This window comes from Oncorhynchus mykiss, chromosome 4 (assembly GCF_057628025.1).
Source record: "Oncorhynchus mykiss isolate SJ-2025 chromosome 4, ASM5762802v1, whole genome shotgun sequence".
NCBI lineage: Eukaryota > Metazoa > Chordata > Actinopteri > Salmoniformes > Salmonidae > Oncorhynchus > Oncorhynchus mykiss.
Window position 1 is genome coordinate 20295612 of NC_143025.1, and position 25887 is coordinate 20321498.

General features: G+C 42.7%; 1 protein-coding gene across 16 annotated transcripts in view; it reads right to left on the reverse strand.

Moving 5' to 3' along the window:
- LOC110521465 (guanine nucleotide-binding protein subunit alpha-11) overlaps positions 1-25887 on the reverse strand; it is a 72852-nt gene that overhangs the window by 12885 nt on the left and 34080 nt on the right. For all 16 annotated transcript variants that reach the window (XM_036969501.2, XM_090231395.1, XM_090231401.1 and 13 more), the window contains 2 exons: positions 1587-1771; positions 294-448 (listed from right to left, as the gene is read on the reverse strand). In XM_036969501.2, coding sequence (XP_036825396.1) covers positions 294-448; positions 1587-1771 — 340 coding nt within the window. The remainder of the gene's footprint in view (positions 1-293; positions 449-1586; positions 1772-25887) is intronic.

A 25887-nucleotide genomic window follows, 5' to 3' on the forward strand; every position in this document is an offset into this window, starting at 1 on the left:
GACCTATAATTCTACATAACAAACATGAAATTCAGGTCTCGTTAGGTTAGTTCAAATAGAACTAAGGTGGAGCAGGATGAGAAACGTTGCCGTCTGTTCTTCCTCTTTCCATCTCTGTTTTTTTCCTCTTTCTTTTGGTCTCCTTAAATCTCTCACTTTCTCATACAAAACACTATTTAATAGAGTCAGGGAGAGATGATATTCACTATTACGCTAACTCATTCTCTTCAATTTAAAAATCTCAATCTCTAACCACTGTAGCTATTGTGTGTGTATCCCAGAAATAGACTTACTATTTGGTTGAGTCCGAGAGTTGATATTCGCGTCTGCGGTCGTAGGCCTCCTGGATGCCAGGGTCAGTCCAAAGCATCTTTATTGCACTGATGTAGGGCTGTTCGAAGGAACACACCTTCTCCACATCCACTTCTCGCACGAGCAGCGCATTGGACTGGGGGGAGGAAAAGGACACCAGATAGGGGAAACAGTTGGAAAAGAGTAAAAGATTGGACAGTGTCACTCACATTCACTGTAACAGTGCTCCAGGATTATTTACACATTTCTGCATTCTGATCAGTTAAATCAGAACATGCTAGGTCATTTGTACAGATTATTATCGATCAATTTAGGCCTAAAGACAGACTACCGTCTTGCCATTGATACATTCAGGCCTCTCCTCGGCAGTGTCTTAGTGTCTCTACCTGGACAGAGCAGATTGGAGTAGCTGTAGCAGTCCATTACGTTTTATGGCATGGTTTACAGCCACTTTTATGGTCTATTTGAATACGGTTTGCATTTGATGATGAGGACATATAAAGCTGTGGCTGGACAATTCGATGCGGAGATTGCCAGCCAACAGTTGCCAGTGAGCGGTCCTATGAGTGGATGAGAATTCAGACAATGCCAGAAGGGAATTAGTCCGTAGCGGATTTTGTAGTAGTATTCCCCACCTAGGCTATACTATGACTAGGCTATAGAAGTCCTGATGGGTGCACCTCCGGTTCACCAGTCCTGGATATCTGCATGCAATGCCAAGTTACATGCATACAGTTGAAGTTGGAAGTTTACATACACTTAGGTTGGAGTCATTAAAACTCGTTTTTCAACCACTCCACAAGTTTCTTGTTAACAAACTATAGTTTTGGCAAGTCGGTTAGGACGTCTACTTTATGTATGACACAAGTAATATTCCCAACAATTGTTTACAGACAGATTATTTCCCTTATAAAATCACTGTATCACAATTCCAGTGGGTCAGAAGTTTACATACACACTAAGTTGACTGTGCCTTTAAACAGCTTGGGAAATTCCAGAAAATTATGTTATGGCTTTAGAAGCTTCTGATAGGCTAATTGACATCATTTGAGTCAATTGGAGGTGTACCTGTGGATGTATTTCAAGGCCTACCTTCAAACTCAGTGCCTCTTTGCTTGACATCATGGGAAAATCAAAAGAAATCAGCCAAGACTGGCCGCTAACCATTTGCTGCTCCCATTAGTGAGATAGATAGATATATAATGAAATACATTGACCAATATGGTCATTGTCCAATGAGTGGACCCCAATCCCTATCCCCAAGTCAGACTCACCTTGTTCTGTTCATACTTGTACTGGATCTTGAGGGTCTCGGAGGCCCGGATCATGGACTGCATGGAGGTGAAGATGTTCTGGTACACCAGCTTGGTGAAGCCTCTTTTGTCCTCGTCAGTGTAGCCCGTCCCATGGATGATGCGCATCTGTTTGATGAATGTGCTCTTGCCACTCTCGCCAGTGCCTGAGTAGACAGAGAGGACAATGAACAGATTAGACCAGGGGCTCCCAAATAGATTCAGTTTGAGAGTGCAGTCCACTATCCAAGACACTGCGGTACTCTTTTATCCACAGAGAAAAATTTGTTGTATCCCTCACAGCGCAGATACAGTCGCCATATGTTTAAGGTCGAATCCATAGCCGTGAAACTGCCATGTCCATTTGCAAAATTACAATGAGGAAGTCACTTGAAATAACACTATCTTTTCCCCCTCGGACAGCATTGCACATGCAGTTGAACAACAGGGTATGTACGATTATTATTATTTTTTACCATGAATGATGGATGCTGGATGATGGATGCAGTGTTTCCTACTTACAAAGCATGTAGAGGTCTGTAATTTGTATCATAGGTACACTTCAACTGTGAGAGACGGAATCTAAAACAAAAATCCAGAATATCACATTGTATGATTTTTAAGTAATTCATTTGCATTTTATTGCATGACATACGTATTTGATACATCAGAAAAGCAGAACTTAATATTTGGTACAGAAACCTGTGTTTGCAATTACAGAGATCCTACGTTTCCTGTAGTTCTTGACCAGGTTTACACACACTGCAGCAGGGATTTTGGCCCACTCCTCCATACAGACCTTCTCCAGATCCTTTAGGTTTCGGGGCTGTCGCTGGGCAATACGGACTTTCAGCTCCCTCCAAAGATTTTCTATTGGGTTCAGGTCTGGAGACTGACTAGGCCACTCCAGGACCTTGAGATGCTTCTTATGGAGCCACTCCTTAGTTGCCCTGGCTGTGCGTTTCGGGTCGTTGTCATGCTGGAAGACCCAGCCATGACCCATCTTCAATGCTCTTACTGAGGAAAGGAGGTTGTTGGCCAAGATCTCACGATACATGGCCCCATCTATCCTCCCCTCAATACGGTACAGTCGTCCTGTCCCCTTTGCAGAAAAGCATCCCCAAAGAATGATGTTTCCACCTCCATGCTTCACGGTTGGGATGGTGTTCTTGGGGTTGTACTCATCCTTCTTCTTTCTCCAAACACGGCGAGTGGAGTTTAGACCAAAAAGCTCTATTTTTGTCTCTTCAGACCAGACTCATCAGACTTCTCCCATTCCTCCTCTGGATCATCCAGAGGGTCATTGGCAAACTTCAGACGGGCCTGGACATGCGCTGGCTTGAGCAGGGGGACCTTGCGTGCGCTGTAGGATTTTAATCCATGACGGCGTGGTGTGTTACTAATGGTTTTCTTTGAGACTGTGGTCCCAGCTCTCTTCAGGTCATTGACCAGGTCCTGCCGTGTAGTTCTGGGCTGATCCCTCACTTTCCTCATGATCATTGATGTTCCATGAGGTGAGATCTTGCATGGAGCCCCAGACCGAGGATGATTGACCGTCATCTTGAACTTCTTCCATTTTCTAATAATTGCGCCAACAGTTGTTGCCTTCTCACCAAGCTGCTTGCCTATTGTCCTGTAGCCCATCCCAGCCTTGTGCAGGTCTACAATTGTATCCCTGATGTCCTCTCTGGTCTTGGCCGTCTGTTATTTTTTTTTTTGTTATTTTTTTTATTTATTTTTTATTTGAATTTTACCCCTTTTTCTCCCCAATTTCATAGTATCCAATTGTTGTAGTAGCTACTATCTTGTCTCATCGCTACAACTCCCGTACGGGCTCGGGAGAGACGAAGGTTGAAAGTCATGCGTCCTCCGATACACAACCAACCAAGCCGCTGCTTCTTTAACACAGCGCACAACCAACCCGGAAGCCAGCCGCACCAATGCGCCGGAGGAAACACCGTGCACCTGGCCACCTTGGTTAGCGTACACTGCGCCCAGCCCGCCACAGGAGTCGCTGGTGCGCGATGAGACAAGGACACCCCTACCGACCAAGCCCTCCCTAACCCGGGCGACGCTAGGCCAATTGTGCGTCGCCCCACGGAACTCCCGGTCGCGGCCGGTTACGACAGAGCCAGGGACTCTGATGGCACAGCTGGCGCTGCAGTACAGTGCCCTTAACCACTGCGCCACCCGGGAGGCCTGGAGTCTGTTTGATTGTGTGTGGGCAGGTGTCTTTTATACAGGTAACGAGTTCAAACAGGTGCAGTTAATACAGGTAATGAGTGGAGAACAGGAGGCCTTCTTAAAGAAAAACTAACAGGTCTGTGAGAGCTGGAATTCTTACTGGTTGGTAGGTGATCAAAAACTTTTGTCATGCAATAAAATGCAAATTCATTACTTAAAAAATCATACAATGTGATTTTCTGGATTTTTGTTTTAGATTCCGTCTCTCACAGTTGAAGTGTACCTATGATAAAAATGACAGACCTCCACATGCTTTGTAAGTAGGACAACCTGCAAAATCGGCAGTGTATCAAATACTTGTTCTCCCCACTGTACCTGTAGAGTTTATTGTTTCAAACAATACAGTAGGTCCTAAAATGAACTAAAGAAAAAGGGTACATTTGAGATATTTAATGTTTAGTACATTTATTTGATATATTTTCTTTATCTAGACATATTCCATATGTAAACATTATAAGAGTATTAGGACACCAATATATTTTCTGTGTCATGTACAGTTCACTGATCATAGGGTCTTTCAGGAGGCATTTATAGGTCTAAAAAGTGGGCACTTTAAAATGGCCACTTTCATCAAGATTTCCCCAAAAATGGTTTGTGATGCGAATGTAAAAAGCATGTCATATAAGCTTCATCCCTATTCTGACGTTTGTGTGAGAATTGCCAAAACAATGACACAAAAAATATTTTCTAGCTATCCTGTCTACATATTGCTGGACATATTGTATTTTAGTATATTTATTGTAATTTGTACATTGTTTTTACTATGTGCTGCAAAATTAATGGCCCCCTGGGGAAAATTAAGACTTTACAAAGACGATTAGTGGGCACACTAACACAGACACACATTCACAGGTGAAACTTCTGCCCTGGCAACCCAGTTTCCTTTCTACCAAGAGACCTAAAGCTTAGCACATAATGCTACAAGTGTAAATCGCTACAGGTGCATAATGCTACAAGTGCATGGGGTGGTTGAAGAGATGTGCGGAGAAAGAGCCTCAGGTGGCCTATATTGTGTGCAGACATTCCCGATGCCCACACATATTGCGACTACAGACCTGAGACTAAATGAATCAGGCACCATAGAAGAGCAGAGCTCATCGTGGAGAGTGAAGGAAGTTGTGAAAGGTCCCAAACCAGTGCAGGTCCAAAACCTTTTGCATCTTTATATAGACATTCCTAACGGTTGTGTCAAACAATGGGAAATTTAAGAATGTTGAGTCTACACATAAAATAGCAAGTGTAAAGAACATTTAAGTATTAACCTCTTGAAGCTAGGGGGCACAATTTTTATGTTTGGAAAAATAACGTTCCCAAAGTAAACGGCCTATTTCTCAGGACCAGATGCTAGAATATGCATATAATTGACAGATTAGGATAGAAAACACTCAACTTTCAAAATATTGTCTGAGTATAACAGAACTGATATTGCAGGCAAAACCCTGAAAAAAATCAAACCAGGAAGTGGCTTCTATTTTGAAAACTCCATGTTCCATAGCCTCCCATTGCTCCATTTAAAGGGATATCAACCATATTCCTTTTCCTATCGCTTCCTCAAGGTGTCAACAGTCTTCAGACATAGTTTCAGGCTTTTATTTTGAAGAATGAGCGTGAACGACCACATTGCGTAAGTGGATAGGTGGGGGCTCAGAGTGAATTGTGCGCAAAAGAGAAAGGCAGCCATTGTTACTCCCGGTCCTAGTGAAAAGCCAACTGTCCCGGTTGATATATTATCGAATAGATATTTGAAAAACACCCTGAGGATTGATTATAAAAAACGTCTGACATGTTTCTGTGGACATTATGGATATAATTTGGAATTTTTGTCTGCGTTGTCGTGACCGCTCTTACCGGTGGATTCCTGGGCATAACGCACCAAACTAACGGAGGTATTTGGATTAAAAAAATATCTTTATGGAACAAAAGGAACATTTGTTGTCTAACTGGGAGTCTCATGAGTGAAAACATCAGAAGATCAAAGGTAAACGATTCATTTGATTGCTTTTCTGATCTTCGTGACCAAGTTACCTGATGCTAAGTGTACTTATTGTTTGGTCGAGCGATCGATAAACTTACAAACGCTTGTATTGCTTTCACTGTAAAGCATAATTTCAAAATCTGAGACGACAGGTGGATTAACAAAAGGCTAAACTGTGTTTTGCAATATTGCACTTGTGATTTCAAGAATATGAATATTTTCTAGTAATATTATTTGACTGTGGCGCTATGCTATTCAGCGTTGCTGATGACAATTATCCCGGATCCGGTATGGGTGGTTCAGAGAGGTTAAAGCACTACCCCGCCCGCTGTCTTACCAAGATAATTAGTAAAAATCCAAATAACTTCACAGATCTTCATCGTAAAGGGTTTAAACACTGTTTCCCATGCTTGTTCAATGAACCATAAACAATTAAATGAACATGCACCTAAGGAATGGCCGTTAAGACACTAACAGCTTACAGACGGTAGGCAATTAAGGTCACAGTTATGAAAACGTAGGACACTAAAGAGGCCTTTCTACTGACTGAAAAACACCAAAAGAAAGATGCCCAGGCTCCCTGCTCATCTGCGTGAACGTGCCTTAGGCATGCTTCAAGGAGGCATGAGGACTGCAGATGTGGCCAGGGCAATAAATTGCAATGTCCGTACCGTGAGAAGCCTAAGACAGCGCTACAGGGAGACAGGTCGGACAGCTGATCGTCCTCGCAGTGGCAGAACACGTGTAACAACACCTACACAGGATTGGTACATCACACCTGCGGAACAGGTACAGGAGGGCAACAACTGCCGATATACAACAGGAACGCACAATCCCTCCATCAGTGCTCAGACTGTCCGCAGTAGGCTGAGAGAGGCTGGACTGAGGGCTTGTAGGCCTGTTGTAAGGCAGGTCCTCACCAGACATTACCAGCAACAACGTCGCCTATGGGCACAAACCCACCGTCGCTGGACCAGACAGGACTGTCAAAAAAATGCTCTTCACTAACGAGTCGCAGTTTTGTCTCACCAGGGGTGATGGTTAGATTCGCGTTTATAGTCGAAGGAATGAGCATTACACCGAGGCCTGTACTCTGGAGCGGGATTGATTTGGAGGTGGCGGGTCCGTCATGGTCTGGGGCGGCGCATCACAGCATCATCGGACTGAGCTTGTTGTCATTGCAGGCAATCTCAACACTGTGCGTTACAGGGAAGACATCCTCCTCCCTCATGTGGTACCCTTCCTGCAGGCTCAACCTGACATGACCATCTGGCATGACTGATCGTCAGCCATACTGCTCGTTCTGTGCGTGATTTCCTGCAAGACAGGAATGTCAGTGTTCTGCCATGGCCAACGAAGAGCCCAGATTTCAATCCCATTGAGTACGTCTGGGACCTGTTGGATTGGAGGGTGAGGGCTAGGGCCATTCCCCCCAGAAATGTCCGGGAACTTGCAGGCGCCTTGGTGGGAGAGTGGGGTAACATCTCACAGTAAGAACTGGCGAATCTGGTGCAGTCCATGAGGATGAGATGCACTGCAGTACTTAATGCAACACAGACTTTTGAGCCCCCCTTTGTTCAGGGACACATTACTCCATTTCTGTTAATCACATGTCTATGGAACTTGTTCAGTTTATGTCTCAGTTGTTTAATCTTATGTTCATACAAATATTTACACATGTAAAGTTTTCTGAAATTAAATGCAGTTGAGTTTATATGAGTTTATATGCACTGTATAGCCTTACCTATGGCTTGTGCATTGATGAAACTGGGTATCAGCCTACTCATTGACACCCACAGAAAACAATTCTCAAAAGTTTACACAAATATTAACATTAGCCCTTATTGAAGGACTGACGACTGTGGAAAATAACCTTCCCAGTCAGTCTATTGTCCATATTGGATATTAATATTGCACTCTTACCTATGAAATGGGGTATCAGCCTACTCAGTGCCACCCACAAAACACAACTATATAGAGTTTAAGCAAATATTACACTGAACAAAAATAAACACAACACACAATCATTTCAAATTTTACTGAGTAACAGTTCATAAAAGGAAATCAGTCAATTGAAATAAATGCATCAGTTTTCACGACTGGCAATACTGATCTGCTTCTGTTGGTAACGTTTAAAAAAAGTAGGGAATGTGAATCAGAAAATCAGTTGGCATCTACCTTTGCATTGACTTGATCAGGCTGTTGATTGTGGCCTGTGGAATGTTGTCCCACTCCTCTTCAATGGCTGTGCGAAGTTGCTATATATTGGCGGGAACTGGAACGCGTCGATCCAGAGCATCTCAAACATGCTCAATGGGTGACATGTCTGAGTATGCAGAACTGGAAAATTTTTCGGCTTCCAGGAATTGTGTACATATCCTTACGACATGTGGCCATGCATTTTCATGCTAAAACATGAGGTGATGGCGGTTGAAGAATTGCACGACAATGGGTCCCAGGATCTCGCCACGATATCTCTGAATTCAAATTTCCATCGATAAAATACAATTGTGTTCCTTGTCCGTAGCTTATGCATACCCATACCATTGCCCCATGGTGGCGGTGGGGTTCTCTGTTCACAACGTTGACATCACCAAACCACTCATCCACATGACACCATACTGCCATCTGCCCCGAAGAGTTAAAACCCAGATTAATCTGTGAAGAGCACACTTCTCCAGCGTGCCAGTGGACATCGAATGTGAGCATTTGCCCACCGAAGTTGGTTACGACGCCAAACTGCAGTCAGGTCAAAACCCTGGTGAGGATGACAACCATGCAGATGAGCTTCCTTGAGACGGTTTCTGACAGTTTGTGCAGGAATTCTTTGGTTGTGCATACTCCGTTTCATCAGCTGTCCAGGTTGCTGGTCTCAGATGATCCCACAGGTAAAGAAGCCAGATATTGGAGGTCCTAGGCTGGCGTATCAGTCTTACACATGGTTTGCTGTTGAGGCCGGTAGGCTTACTGCCAAATTCTCTAAAACGACTTTGGAGGTGGTTTTTGGTACAGAAATTAACATTCACTTCTCTGGCAACAGCTCTGTGGAACATTACTGCAGTCAGCATGCCAATTGCATGCTCCCTCAACTTGAGGCATCTGTGGCATTGTACTGTGTGCACATTTTAGAGTGAACTTTTATTGTACCCAGCAGAAGGTCATCAGATCCTCACAGTTCTACAGCTGAACCATTGACAGCATCACCGCTTAGTAAGGCAACTGCAAGGCACTTGACCGCAAGGTTCTACAGACGTTGGTGAGTGTCAGCTATCCCAGATGACAGTGTGATTATGCTCTCCTTGGTTGATGTGATTAAGACGTTTAAAGAGCTTAACATTCACAAGGACAGATGGATTACCAGGAAACATACTCGGCACATGCGCATGTCTTCACAGACATTTTCAACCTGTCCCTGACCCAGTCTGTAATACCTTCATGTTTAAAGCAGAGAACCATATTTCCTGTGCCCAAGAACACTAAGGTAACCTGTCTAAATGACTATCGCCCCGTAGCACTCACATCTCTAACCATGAAATCCTCTGAAAGGCTCATGACTCACATCAACACCATCATCCCAGAAACCCTGGACCCACTCGAATTTGCATACCACCCAAACAGATCCACAGGTGACGCAATCTCTATTGCACTCCACACTGCCCTTTTCCAGTTGGACAAAAGGAACACCTACGTGAGAATGCTGTTCATTGACTACAGATCTGCATTCAGAGTACCCTCAAAGCTCATCACTAAGATATGGACTCTGGGACTAAACACCTCCCTCTGCAACTGGATCCTGGATTTCCTGACGGGACGCAGGTGAGGGCAGCAACAACACAGGGTAGGCAACAACACATTCTGCACGCCCACCCTCAACAAGGGTGCCCTTAAGCAGTGTGCTTAGTCCACTCCTGTACTGTTCACCTACGACTGCGTGGCTGCGAACGACTCCAACACCATGATTACATTTGCTGAAAAATTTGGCATGGGCTCTCAGATCCTCAAAAAGTTATACAGTTGCACCATTGAGAGCATCTTGACTGGCTCCATCCCTGCTTGGCACGACCTAAAGGCGCTACAGAGGGTAGTGCAGACAGTCCAGTACATCACTCAGACTTCAGCCACCCAAGTCATAGACTGTTCTCTCTGCTACCGCCACGGCAAGCAGTACCGCTGCACCTAGTCATGAACCAAAAGGACCCTGAACGGTTTCTACCCCCAAGCTATAAGACTGCTAAATCGTTAATTAAATAGTTAACCAAATTGCTAACCGGACTACCTGCAGTGATTTTTTTTTGTAACATATGTTGCTGCTACTGTTTACTAATCAGCCATGTCCTGCCAACCTGTTAGAAGGTAACAGATTATTTTATTTCAGTGGTTAACTTTTTATGGCTGGGGGGGCAGTATTGAGTAGCTTGGATGAATAAGGTTCCCAATGTAAACGGCCTACTCCTCAGTCTCAGTTGCTAATATATGTATATTATTATTAGTGTTGGATAGAAAACTTTAAAGTTTCTAAAACTGTTTGAATGATGTCTGAGTATAACAGAACTCATATGACAAGCAAAAACCTGAGGAGAAATCAAAACACGAAGTGAGATATCTGGGCTTTGTATGTATTCACCAGAGTCCCCAATGAAATCCCCTTGAGATATGAATGATGTTGCACTGCCTATGGGTTCCACTAGATGTCAACCATCAATATAAATTATAATGAGGCTTCTATGTTGTTGTGGGAGTGAATGAGAGCAGAACATATCAGCTGTCCATCAAGCAGCCATTTTGTGATTGCACTTTTTCCTCATGGTACCCACTTGCGTTCCATGGCTCACGAAGACTAGAAGGAATACTCCGGTTGGAACTTTTTTGAAGCTATATGTTAAAAACATCCTAATGTTTGATTCTGTACTTAGTTTGAAATGTTTCTTCGACCGGTAATATCACTTTTTGAAGTTGACCAGAATTAGCGTTTGGAAATGTATACCAAACGCTCTAACAATAGAAGGTATTTGGACATAAATAACAGACATTTATTGTAGACCTGGGATTCCTGGAGTGTTTTCTGATGTAGATCATCAAAGGTAAGTGAATATTTATCATGTAATTTCTTCTTTCTGTTGACGCCATCTTTGCGGCTGTGGTGTTTTTAAATTGAGCTCCGTCTCAGATTATTGCATGTATTTCTTTTTCCCTAAAGTTTAAAAAAATCTGACACAGCGGTTGCATTAAGGAGAGGTATATCTATAATTCCATGTGTATAACTATATTATCATCTACATTTATGCTGAGTATTTCTGTTGAATGATGTGGCTATGCAAAATCACTTGATGTTTTTGGAACTGGTGAATCTAACGCGCCAATGTAAACCCAGATTTTTTAAATATAAATATGAGCTTTATCAAACAAAACATGCATGTATTGTGTAACATGAAGTCCTATGAGTGTCATCTGATGATGACAAATTAATCACTAACCTTGAATTATCTTTTATTCTGGTTTTTCTGAATGCTATATTTTGCTGGAAAATGGCTGTGCTTATTGTGGTTTGGTGGAGACCTAACAATCGTTTGTAGTGCTTTCGCTGAAAAGCCTATTTGAAATCGGACACTTTGGTGGGATTAACAACGAAAATAGATTTAAAATGATAAGACACATGTATGTTTTAGGAATTGTAATTATGAGATTTCTGTGGTTTGAATGTTGGCGCCCTCTATTTTCACTGGTAATTGTCCTATCGATCCCGGTATCGGGATTGCAGCCATAACAGAATAAGATGGATTTTCATTGTGTTCCACGGTGTTTATCGCCCCCTAGTGGAGCTTTCTGGTATTTAGAAAGACTGTACGAAAACAAGAAGTAGAGAATTCGTTCTGCAAGCATAGAAGCAGCTAAAAACAACACTACGGTGCAGGTCTTTCAGAGCAGTTATTTCTTGTCAGGCTTCAGCCTCGGAAAATATTTGTTTGTAAATTCGATTCAAGCATATTGCTAGTGATGATAATCTTGTTATTAATAGAATTGCTTACTTATCAATGTTAGTTGGTTGCATTTACTCACACAAATTGCCTTGCCTTTCAATGTATGCCATCAGCTGTATTACTTTGCTTGTGCGTCATGTAAACTAATTGTAAAACATACTGAAGTTTTGTTACTGTTTCTAGTGTAATATGCTTTGTTATTGTACGGAGGTGGTTGCACATGAGTAATTAAAAGAGTTAGCCAATTACCAATGGAGTAACAATTAGTTATATGGTTTGGCATTGTGCCAGATACATGGTGCCTTAGCACGTGCTTTGTATTTATGCAACTTCAACTTGAAATGTATAATGTCCAGCAACAGTATGTCGATGTGAATGGAATAATAAAGTATATTATTTTCTGTATTTTACCGTTTCACAAATGTTTTCAATATGTTCATTCAAGAAAAGTCACGCCTTGGGAGTTTTATTGAAGACTTAGTTGTTAGCTATCTGTCTAGTTTTGCATGGGAACACAATTCAAGGGCAGAATAGGCCACTTTATTCCTAGTTACAGTGCCTTCGGAAAGAATTCAGACCCCTGGACTTTTTACACATTGTTACGTTACAGCCTTATTCTAAAACTGATTAAATTGTTTTTTCCCCCCTCAATCTACACACAATAACCCATAATGACAAAGCAAAAATAGGTTATGACATTTACATAAGTATTCAGACCCTTTACTCAGTACTTTGTTGAAGCACCATTGGCAGAAATTACAGCCTCGACTCTTCTTGGGTATGATGCTACAAGCTTGGCATACCTATATTTTGGGAGTTTCTCCCATTGTTCTGTGCAGATCCTCTCAAGCTCTGTCTGGTTGGATGGGAGTGTTGCTACACAGCTATTTCCAGGTCTCTCCAGAGATGTTCAATCAGGTTCAAGTCCAGGCTCTGGCTGGGCCACTCAAGGACATTCAGAGAGTAGTCCCGAAGTCACTCCTGCATTGTCTTGGCTGTGTGTTCAGGGTTGTTAGAAGGTGAACCGTCACCCCAGGCTGAGGTCCTAAGCACTCTGGAGCAAGTTTTCATCAAGTATCTCTCAAGTACTTTGCTCTGTTCATCTTTCCCTTGATCCTGACTAGTCTCCCAGTCCCTGACGGTGAAAAACATCCACACAGCATGATGCTGCAATCACCATGAATCCCTGTAGGGATGGTGCCAGGTTTCCTCCAGACATGACGCTTGGCATTTAGGCCAAAGAGTTCAAACTTGGTTTCATCAGACCAGAGAATCTTGTTTCTCATGGTTTGAGAGTCTTTTGGTGCCTTTTGGCAAACTCCAACAGCGCTGTCATGTGCCTTTTGCTGGGGAGTGGCTTTTGTATGGCCACTCTACCATAAAAGGCCTGATTGCTGGAGTGCTGCAGAGATGGTTGTCCTTCTGGATGGTTCTCCCATCTCCAAAGAGGAACTCTGGAGCTCTGTCAGAGTGACCATCGGGTTCTTGGTCACCTCCCTGACCAAGGCCCTTCTCCCACAATTGCTCAGTTTGGCCTAGGAAAAGTATTGGTGCTTGTATACTTCTTTCATTTAAGAATGATGGAGGCCACTGTGTTCTTGGGGACTTTCAATGCTGCAGATATTATTTTGGTACCCTTCCACAGATCTGTGCCTCGACAATCCTGTCTCGGAGCTCTACGGACAATTGCTTTGACTTCACAGCTTGGTTTTTGCTCTGACCATGCACTGTCAACTGTGGGACCATACATAGGACAGGTGTGCGCCTTTCTAAATCATGTCCAATCAATTGAATTTACCACAAGTGGACTCCAATGTGTGGAAATTCAAGGATGATCAATAGAAACAGGATGCACCTGAGCTCAATTTCAAGTCTCACAGCAAGGGGTCTGAATCCTTATGTAAATAAAGTTTGTTTTTTATTTTAAATAGATTTGCATTTTTTTTAAACCTGTTTTCGCTTTGTCCTCATGGGGTAGTGTGTGTAGATGAAGGAAAACAATTAATACATTTTAGAATAGGGATGTAAACATAAAATGTGGAGAAAGTGGTCTGAAAACTTCCCGGATGCACTGTAAGCTGAAGCATGGGGATTGTCCATCTACATTTACCCCATTGGACACATCTGATTGTGATTATTAGTAATTTTACTCTAAATATATAGTTGTTATTCACTTGAAAAATTTGATTTTTTTGGTTTCTACTACAAAGTATGTCATTGCCCTTTTAAGACGCCATTGTCCCCTTTGAGCTCTGTTGGGTAGCGATGGCATTCTGAGTCTTTTCTGTGAGACGGATCATTTAGCTTTCAAACAGCTCTCCGTTCAGTCTTAGAACATAAAAAACATGAAAAAAATTACATTTAAAGCCTAAACCATTGCCTACCATTATGTCAGATGGTGAAATGTGAGTTAAGACATTTTTACCTGACAAAATTAGATGCCTTGCAAATAAAAATGTACGCACTGAAAAAATTAGTGTGGAACAGAATGAGGCTCTCACCTCACTATATTGTTCCTGCACTTAGGAATTACCATCTTCAGAGAATGTTTTTACAATTTATCTGCAGATAATTGATGTCTCGAGTAAAAAAAGCTATATTAAAAGTATGCAAATCAGGGAGCCAAATGAACAGCTCTTTCACATATGCTATTCGGTTCCCGACATTCCCCAAAAATAAACTTAAAAAGCATTTCGTTCATGAACGACCCATCACTATTGTTGTGCAGCTGCTTCTAAACCAGGCTTGAAACTACGGTAGTAACTGAATTTGTAAAACGCTGCCACTTGCACGAGTAAATAAATAAAATGGTAGCAATGGGGGAAACTGTGACCCCAATTTTTTAACAAAGTCCAAAAGTCTAATAGATTTTCCAAAACTGCATTCAAAAGTTTAATCCCGCAATTGCATAGAACAAACAAGCCTACTAGGTAAACTATTTTACTATGCGGTTGTCCGATTTTGTTTTATACAACATTACATGGCAAAAACAGTATCACTGAAAAGTTGCATCCTGGAGTGATAATTTAGAAGTTTTTAATTACTTTGCCAGCAGCTACAGTATTCTTCACGCCCCTGTTTGAGTTGAGGGCCACTGGGTATTAAAGAATTCCCTTCATCTGAACATCAGTGTCAGTAACTATCATGCATGTCAGTTCAGTGGACACAGCTTTAATGAAAATATATTCCCAAATATTTTCTTTTAACAGACATGCTTCAAACCAGACACCCCCATTCCACCAGAGATTTAGAATCCATATGATGGAAACCGTCGCACCTCTGTCAGGAAAGCCTCCTCAAATGAAAACGTGTAGTGGGCAGAGTCAGCCCTTCACCCACTCCAACAAGCCATCCTCTCCACTCCCAGTACCCAGGCTGTCTCCACCGCTTCAACAGCTCTCCTCGCTCTCTGTTCTCCTCCTTTCTCCCTCTACGTAGTCTCCTCTTCAATACACATCCTTTCCTCCACTCACTCTCTCCCACTGCCTCTTCAGTTGAGTGCTACCCGCTCACCCTGTTTGTTCTTGCGTTAAGATTTCCCTTCACCTCCCGGGTGGCGCAGTGGTTAAGGGCGCTGTACTGCAGCGCCAGCTGTGCCACCAGAGACTCTGGGTTCGCGCCCAGGCTCTGTCGTAACCGGCGGTCCGTGGAAAGGTGGCATCCTATGACGGTGCCACGTTGAAAGTCACAGCTCTTCAGTAAGGCCATTCTACTGGTAATGTTCGTTTATGGAGATTGCATGGCCGTGTGCGTGATTTTATACACCTGTCAGCAACAGGTGTGGCTGAAATAGCCGAATGCACTCATTTGAAGGGGTGTCCACATATACTTTTGTGTGTGCGTGCGTGCGTTGTAGTGCTGTATGCTTTACTCTCCTCTCTGTGATAAAGCTGCATTGATGTGTCAAAACTGGAGTTTGTCTTCCTCAGAGAGGAGCTCTGCTGGTCAGTTAACTTGTTTTCAGACAGTGTTTCCTACAGACGGTCTGACTTCAATGAGGGCCACAATTAGTCTCACATGCGCACTGTCCTTGAAACCGCTCTCTCTTACTGAATCCTACTGAATGAAGAAGAACCTCAGATACTCAATGAAACCCTGGAGGGAGCCCAGGGAGACAGGGAGGGAAGTGAAGGGACCTAGTAAAAATGTCCAGATGTCATACCAGGTACTGTGTGGGAGTCAGCGATTAGAAGAACTGGACAAGGCATGAGCAATCAAACGAATCAGGAGGAAGGATTATTGTGTGATGGTAGAGACTGTTGCCGGTTCTCTCAATTTCTCACCCTTATGAGCACAGAAGTTAATCACGCAGCTGACCAAATTACGCAAGATTTTACTTTGGGGTTAACAGAGATTAGTGAAGCAGAGACGCATCATGCCTAACCACAGAACCGGGCTTCAACCTCTGATAACCATGAGCTCGGAGTGATAAAAAAAAATCAGTCAAAACAGATCCATTTCATTTTGTGGTGGTAGCCGAAGGCAAAGGGATGCTTTTCTGCTCCAAACTAACGGAGGGCAATAACTTGAGGCTGCGGTTGGCTTCCTCACTGAGGAGAAAAAAACGGCAGTAAATTTGACAGGGTAGGGGAGTAAGGCCCCCTTTTGTAAATTATTCCCGTAATGTTCCCCTGCGAAGCGATGAGGCAGCCAGTTCAACAGAATGTCATCAGGACACTGGCTGGATACGAGGTCCTAGGCTGTGTTCACAGGGAGGCTTCAATGGGTTTGGCGGTTAGCAGGCCAGGTTTTAAAGGAACTCAAAACCCTAACACTTGGGGACCCACCCAGCAGGGAGATTTGCATTTAAGATTACCGTCTTAATGTTGGACAGCTGCTCCAAACAAGTTTTGCAGTACTGATATATACAATTCTTACTTATTAATTTCCCGTGACCCTGTCACAAGATGATCCCTCCCTCCCCCAGTCCCTCCTCCCCCTCTGTCTGTGCTAGTGTATCAGCAGCAGCTTGGTCAAGGCTGCTTCCTGGAGCAGACTTGTAGGCACTAGGTAGCCTACAACTCAAAAGTCTTCCGTTGTGTCCTCTTCTTGTCTCCTTTCCTTCATATGCACTAAGGTCAAAGACTTAGACAGGCTAAACCAAATTGGTAGACATCCTCCATATTCACCTAGCCTCTGTTTAAGACTTAAGATGCAGCTTCGGCCTCACCACCCGCTGCCAAGGCACTTCCTCCGGCCCTGGACATGGATCCTACAGGCTGCAGCCTTACCACAAGACCAAATGACAGTCATTTCTCCCGTGCCTCTCACACAATGATAAGCATCAGGAGGGTAGGAGGGAGGGAGTGGGTCGGAGAGGAGAAATCACCATCCGGGTGGATTCGTCTGTCTTCAGCAGATTCTGTTTGTTCCGCTGACTGATCAGAGGAGTAATCTGAGTATCCACTGAGTGGGCAGAACGAGACAGAGAGGGAGAGCATCTCTCTCTGTGGAGAGCAGCTCTATTCCAGTTTGGAGAGCGTTCCCAACAATCTTTTCCTTCTAAAGGACTTAGATGTCTATCTAATATTTTGCCTATTTTGGTACCCATCTAATCAGAACTAGCAGTACTGGAATAGACATATTTCCCACTGGGTAAAGGACTAGTGGGCTTTGCAATCTCTCCTTGGGTTAATCTAAATGCGCTCCGATCGTCTAACTTCTCTTTCTGGAACTTAGAGAAAGCAACACAGGGACTGAGCAAGAGAAGCCCACGCTGGTGACACCTGACAACGCAGACAGACACACATCAGACACGGTCTTAAAGGTTTAGGCCTTTCTTTCCCATATCTTACATGTCGTGTAATAGTGTTTTGGTATCATAGCATCATCATCATAACGTCCTCATAATCCTAATGAATTTAACATTTGGATAGACTCACTCACCTTAGATCCAATAGGGAGGATCAGAACAGGACACACAAGTGTGCAGCAATGCCATGTCTGGGAGTAACATAGGAGAGGGTTATCTGGTTAAGGCTTTCACAAGCTGCCACAGAACTGACGAAACTCGGGTGTGTCAATATCACTGTTTGCTCAACCAACAGAGCAGTCAAACACAGGTTAGAACTATACTGAACTAAAATATTAACAACATATAAAGGGTTAGTCCCATGTTTCATGAGCTGAAATAAAAGAACCCAGAAATGTTCCTGTCGCAAAAAAATCATATTTTTTTCAGTTTGTGTACACATTTGTTTACATCACTGTTAGTGAGCTTTTCTCCTTTGCCAAGATAATCTATCCATCCGACAGGTGTGGCATATCAAGAAGCGGATTAACCTGGTGTTAGGGGGCAGTATTTTAATTTTTGGGAAAAAAACGTTCCCGTTTAAAATGGGATATTTTGTCAGGGAAAGATGCTAGAATATGCATATAATTGACAGCTTTGGATAGAAAACACAGTTTCCAAAACTGTAAAGATATTGTCTGTGAGTATAACAGAACTGATGTTGCAGGCGAAAGCCTGAGAAAAATACAATCCGGAAGTGCCCCAGGTTTTGAAAGCGCTGCGTTCCAATGACTCCCTATTCAGCTGTGAATGTCCCATCAACGAGCTTAGGCTTTCTACGTATTCCCCAAGGTGTCTACAGCATTGTGACGTAGTTTTACGCATTTCTGTTGAAGAATATCCGTAGGCGGCCACATTGAGTAAGTGGTCACATGGTGGCTCCGAGAGAGATTCTCGCATAAAATACAGAGGTAGCCATTACTCCAATCGGTCCTAGTGAAAAACGAATTGTCCCGACGGATATATTATCGAATAGATATTAGAAAAACACCTTGAGGATGGATTCTAAACAACGTATGCCATTTTTCTGTTGATATTATGGAGCTAATTTGGAACATTTTTCGGAGTTGTGGTGACCGCAATTTCCGGGCAATTTCTCAGCCAAACGTGAAGAACAAACGGAGCTATTTCGCCTACAAAAATACTCTTTTGGGAAAAAATGAACTTTGGCTGTCTACCTGGGAGTCTCGTGAGTGAAACGTCCGAAGTTCATCAAAGGTAAACGATTTAATTTGATTGCTTTTCTGATTTCCGTGACAAGGTTGCCTGCTGCTAGCAAGACATAATGCTATGCTAGGCTATGATAAACTTACACAAATGCTTGTCTAGCATTGGCTGTAAAGCATATTTTGAAAATCTGAGATGACAGGGGGATTAACAAAAGGCTAAACTGTGTTCCAATATATTTCACTTGTGATTTTCATGTATAGGAATATTTTCTAGGAAGATTTATGTCCGTTGCGTTATGCTTTTTTTTTCCTTACCTGACCAATGTATGCATCGAATGCACGTGACCAAAGACCTATTCGCACGGGACTAGTATTACTAGAGAACGTTGGTTGTAATCTGTAAGTCTTCACAAGGTTCACACACTGTTGCTGGTATTTTGGCCCATTCCTCCATGCAGATCTCCTTTCAACTCCCTCCAAAGATTTTCTATGGGGTTAAGATCTGGAGACTGGCTAGGCCACTCCAGGACCTTGAAATGCTTCTTACGAAGCCACTCCTTCGTTGCCCGGGCGGTGTGTTTGGGATCATTGTCATGCTGAAAGACGTTTCATCTTCAATGCCCTTGCTGATGGAAGGTTTTCACTCAAAATCTCACGATACATGGCCCCATTCATTCTTTCCTTTACACGGATTAGTCGTCCTGGTCCCTTTGCAAAAAAAACTGCCCCAAAGCATGATGTTTCCACCCCCATGCTTCACAGTAGGTATGGTGTTCTTTGGATGCAACTCAGCATTCTTTGTCCTCCAAACACAGCGAGTTGAGTTTTTACCAAAAAGTTATATTTTGGTTTCATCTGACCATATGACATTCTCCCAATCTTCTTCTGGATCATCCAAATGCTCTCTAGCAAACTTCAGACGGGCCTGGACATGTACTGGCTTAAGCAGGGGGACACGTCTGGCACTGCAGGATTAGAGTCCCTGGCTGCGTAGTGTGTTACTGATGGTAAGCTTTGTTACTTTGGTCCCAGCTCTCTGCAGGTCATTCACTAGGTCCCCCCGTGTGGTTCTGGGATTTTTGCTCACCGTTCTTGTGATCATTTTGACCCCACGGGGTGAGATCTTGCGTGGAGCCCCAGATCGAGGGAGATTATCAGTGGTCTTGTATGTCTTCCATTTCCTAATAATTGCTCCCACAGTTGATTTCTTCAAACCAAGCTGCTTACCTATTGCAGATTCAGTCTTCCCAGCCTGGTGCAGGTCTACAATTTTGTTTCTGGTGTCCTTTGACAGCTCTTTGGTCTTGGCCATAGTGGAGTTTGGAGTGTGACTGTTTGAGGTTGTGGACAGGTGTCTTTTATACTGATAAGTTCAAACAGGTGCCATTAATACAGGTAACGAGTGGAAGACAGAGGAGCCTCTTAAAGAAGAAGTTACAGGTCTGTGAGAGCCAGAAATCTTGCTTGTTTGTAGGTGACCAAATACTTATTTTGCAAATAAATTCATTAAAAATCCTACAATGTGATTTTCTGGATTTTTTTTCTCATTTTGTTTGTCATAGTTGAAGTGTACCTATGATGAAAATTACAGGCCTCTCATCTTTTTAAGTGGGAGAACTTGCACAATTGGTGGCTGACTAAATACTTTTTTGCCCCACTGTATGCACTTCTGTGCTGTTCAGGATGGCCTAGGTGCTCAGTGTTAGTGTGTAAATCACAGCCATGTCTAATGTGACACTTCTAGATTGCTGAGTCTACATCTCATTAGAACAAAATGAAAATAACTCCATTGATGAAGCACTGCAGTCACAGTGGCCCATAAGGTGAGTGAATATATTTTAGGCCTATACCTATGTGGGTGAACCTATAATATGGTTACCATTTACCTGACGATTTAATCAAAAGCGATACTGTACAGTATTTTGAGTAGGAGGCCCAGGCAGGACATGGTGTTGCCACAACTTGCCAGCTGTTGACACCTCATTTCAAGCCACTGGAACGGTCATTACCTCAGCAGCAGTAGAGAAGACCTCACAGCCTCCACCACTAACTGTTCTATGCCAGTCAGTCTCAGCTCTGTCTAGGACGCTAGTGATTAATATGATTATTATTATGATTATTATACATGGAAATCTTGTGGCCACTAGTTTGCATGGCAATAAAGCTCCAATGCAAACACCCTCTATTCTCCAGGGTTTTTCTGGATCAAAAATGTGGTGGGCGTGGCAGGGGGTGCGGTCAGCACAGCTGAATTTTAGAAGTCCCCATCATGGCGGTGTGGAGAAACATTGATTTCTAAGCCAATATCCTGCAATTAGACTCATTGTGCTATGCAGCTGAGAGAAAGGTTGCAGTTTTACAGCACATTTCCTGCAATTCTACACATTTTGCCATGGCTAATGCAGTATTTTTTTGCTCAAACTTAAAAATCTATACTCTTAAAATCATTGCTTTGGGATTTTTCCAATTCTCCTTGACTGTATAGCTTTTATTTTGGTGAACTTTTTAGTTTAAGTAGACAAATCATTTTCCATCACGAAAATGCAAAAAATATTGAAACCATTTTGTACATTTTGGCCTTACGCGACCTGAATAAAAATGCTTAGCCGGGCCACCAAAGAATTTCAATGGTACAAAAAACACTGGTCTCATCTCACTGTAGCCACCACCAGTTAACATTAACACAGCGATTAATACACGAATTTGAAAAAAACAATGCCACTGCTTCCCATCTCAAAAGAGAGGCACGTCTCTGTATCTGCAACAGATTGAGTTATCCCTCTGTGGAAGACTGCCCACAGTTGGGTGAGCTCAAAGGTGTACTCTAGACATAGCTGAGCTATCTATCCCAGGGTCAGGATTAACATGTTGCTAAGATTTCCTACATCCCATTAATAGCTGGGTGGAGATTGTCTTGAACGTCCCATTGATAGCTTCTGTATAGATAAAATCAGGTGATTTCATTTTGATGGCAGCAGCAGTCAGCTCACACATGATAAACAATTCAGAGCATTCAAGAGAGATGGGGCCATAATTAATGGCAAGTGAGACTACTGATACACAAAACAAATGCATGTGGTTGGCTGAAGCAGATGTATTAAATACAAATCTAGGATTCTCTATGTTGTGTGCCATAAACTAGAATGACAGGTCAGGCTGTACAAGCCAATTCATATTTCAAATAAGCTCATGAGTGGGCAGGGCCCATTAGGCAGAATTAGACGGAGCGGCATTTCCCGAGCTAAACTGACCAAGACGCACCTCCAACAACACATATAGGCTACCTTACCATTTAGTAGGGCTGGGAATTGCCAGTAAACTCACGATACAATATGATCACGATACGATATGTATTGTGATTCTATACATAATACGATTTGATACTGTAATTTGATTGCAATTCAATGTTCAAGACATAATGCTCACCATATGTCTGCTGCAGATGGGAAGAGGGCCATGAGAAAACGAGTTTTGATACATCATGGAAATAAGTGCTGAAAACAAATTGTCTCCCTATTTAAAAAGAAGATGGAGAAAAAGCTTTGAAGTAAAAATACTGGAATTTTGGTGCAGGTACAGCAAAGTAGCGCAAAAACAGAGTATGATTTCAAAGAAAGTTCACGTGTATATTTGAACTTAAACTAAAGATACGTTCAAAAATAATATTGCAATATTGTCCAAACAATACATTGCCAAAAATACATTTCCCGATATGAAACTATCGATTGGGTAAGCAGTAGGTCTACCCACTATCAAAAGCAGGGGCACAAAATATTGTCCATGCTCAGTGTCCCTCTCTAACAGCATTCTGTTGGAAAGACACACCTCTCCACCAAATTTACAAATCATGTAGCTAATAGCCTACAATAGAAAGACTAACGCTTTCTGTAGCCTATAGGCTGGAGATCAAATTTATGACAATGTCATGAGGGCGGATAATTTTTTTGTCTCACGTGGGGGCAGCAGAACAGCCAGGACCGGGCCTGTGTGTGGGACATTAGCAGCTATGGATGAGTAAATTAGGTAGTTCAGTGGCAGCCAGGTCAGTACAGTTGCTGGTAATACAAAATGGGTGTCAAATCAAAGACAATTATTTGGGTGCGCCGAAAAACAAACACTTCGTCTTAACACACAATCTCCTCTGCATCTCAACAGGTGCTGTATGTGCAAATTAAACAGAAAACCAGCCATAAAATAACATATGCCCTATCAAAGTAAATATGAATAGCTTGTGGGGGGGAGAGGGGGTACAAGCAAAGAAGTGAGTCTATTATTTCCCTGAGCAGAATGACACACCCCTAGAAATGTCTAGGGTAGACCTGACTCACATAAATGCACTGGTCATCACAGACACAGCAGCAACCACATCCAATAAAGGTGCGGATCCCGGGACTTGCACCAGTGTTCCCCTAAAATGACTCACACAAGACGGGATTCCCAAATTAGCTCAGTTTTCCAACTGTCTAAAATAGATCTGATTGGTCAAAAAAGACAATTAGTGGAGAAAAAAATAAAAATAACATTTGGCTGATTGTGTAAAAGCTGACTCTGAGTTGAATCAGTCTATGCTGACACTGTGTGTAAATGTTGTATGTACTGTACTATGAGTTGAGCCATAAGGGAGACCAGGCATCTACCACCCCACTAACAGATTGGGGATGTAGCACACTTCGGTTCTGAAATCACCTTCACCCCACTACTTTCCCAAGTATTTTAGATACTAATGTATTAATATTGATTGTTTACAAATTAGCTGTGTCATAGCCAATGAATATCTCTCCCCCTCAACGTCAATAAAAACAAAGGAGCAGATTGTGGACTTCAGGAGACAGCAGAGAGGGTGAAAAGCTACATGTTCCATTCACACAGACAGTGTGGTGAAGGCACAACAAAGGCTGAAGAAATTCATCTTGGCCCCTAAGACCCTCACGAATTTGTACAGATGCACCCTTGAGCATCCTTTCGGGCTGTACTGCATCACCGCCTGGTACGCCAATTGCACCAACCGCAGGGCTCTCCAGAGGGTGGTCCAGTCAGCCCAACACATCACCGGGCCTGCCCTCAAGGACATCTACAACACCCGGTGTCACAGAAGGCCACGAAGAGCAAAAGGACCTCAGATACCCAAGCCATAGCCTGTTCACCGCACTACCATCTAGAAGGCTGAGACAGTACAAGTGCATCAAAGCTGGGACTGAGAGACTGAAAAACAGTTTCGATCTCCAGGCCATCAGACTTAAAATTGTCACCACTAGCTTGCCTCCACCCAGTACACTGCTCTGCACCTTCAACTTTGTGTGGAGTATGATTGTTGGTGCCAGGCGCACCGGATACATATCTCAGAAACGGCCGCCCTGCTGGACTTCTCACGCACAGCAGTGTATAGAGATTACAGAGAATGATGCGACAAATTAAAAAACATCCCGTCAGTGGTAGTCCTGTGGGCAAAAACAGCTCTTTGATGAGAGTGGTTGAAAGAGAATGGCCCACTATTATCTTAAGAGAGAAACATGTCCTCCTGTGTGCTACCTATATCCTCCCACTAGAATCCCCATACTTTAATGAAGACAGCTTCTCCATCCTGGAGGGGGAAATCAATCTATTCCAGGTCCAGGGACATGTACTAGTCTGTGGCAACCTAAATGCCAGAACCGGACAAGAACCTGACACCCTCAGCACACAGGGGGACAAACACCTGCCTGCAGGTGACAGCATTCCCTCCCCCATATGCCCCCCTAGGCACAACTATGACAACATAACCAACAAAAACGGGTCACAACTCCTGCAGCACGCTGGGTATGTACATAGTCAATGGTAGGCTTTGAGGGGACTCCTATGGTAGGTACACCTATAGCTCATCTCTTGGTAGTAGTACTGTAGACTACTTTATCACTGACCTCAACCCAGAGTCTCTCAGAGCATTCACAGTCAGCCCACTAACACCCCTATCACAGTCTACTTGAACAGAGCAATACTCAATCATGAGGCATCAAAGTCAAAGGAACTGAGTAACATTAAGACATGCTATAGATGGAAGGAATGCAGCTTGGAAACCTACCAAGTAACATTAAGACATGCTATAGATGGAAGGAATGCAGTTTGGAAACCTACCAAAAAATAATTAGGCAACAACAAATTCAATCCCTTTTAGACAATTTCCTGGGTAAAACTTTCTAATGTAATAGTGAAGGTGTAAACTTGGCAGTAGAATATCTTAACAGTATATTTGACCTCTCAGCTTCCCTATCAAATCTAAAAAATCTCAAATAGAAAACCGAAGAAAATAAACAATGACAAATGGTTTGATGAAGAATGCAAAAAATCTAAGAACGAAATTGAGAAACCTGTCCAACCAAAAACATAGAGACCCGGAAAACCTGAGTCTACACCTTCACTATGGTGAATCACTAAAACAATATAGAAATACACTACGGAAAAAGAAGGAACAGCACGTCAGAAATCAGCTCAATGTAATTGAAGAATCCATAGACTAACCACTTCTGGGAAAATACTAAACAAAGAATTATCTATCCAAAATGGAGATGTATGGGTAAACAACTTCTCCAATCTTTTTGGCTCTATAACAAAGAATAAAGAGCAAAAACATACAGGATCAAATACAAATCTTAGAATCAACAATTAAAGACAACCAAAAGCCACTGCATTCTCCAATTACCTTGAATGAGCTACAGGACTAAATAAAAACCCTCCAACCCAAGAAAGCAAGTGGTGTTGATGGTATCCTTAATGAAATGATCAAATATACAGACAACAAATTCCAATTGGCTATACTAAAACTCTTTAACATCATCCTTAGCTCTGGCATCTTCCCCAATATTTGGAACCAAGGACTGATCACCCCAATCCACAAAAGTGGAGACAAATTTGACCCCAATAACTACCGTGGGATATGCATCAACAGCAACCTTGGGAAAATCCTCTGCATTATCATTAACAGCACTCTTACATTTCCTCAATGAAAACAATGTACTGAGCAAATGTCAAATTGGCTTTTTACCAAATTACCGTACAACAGACCATGTATTCACCCTGCACACCCTAATTGACAACCAAACAAACCAAAAACAAAGGCAAAGTCTTCTCATGCTTTGTTGATTTCAAAAAA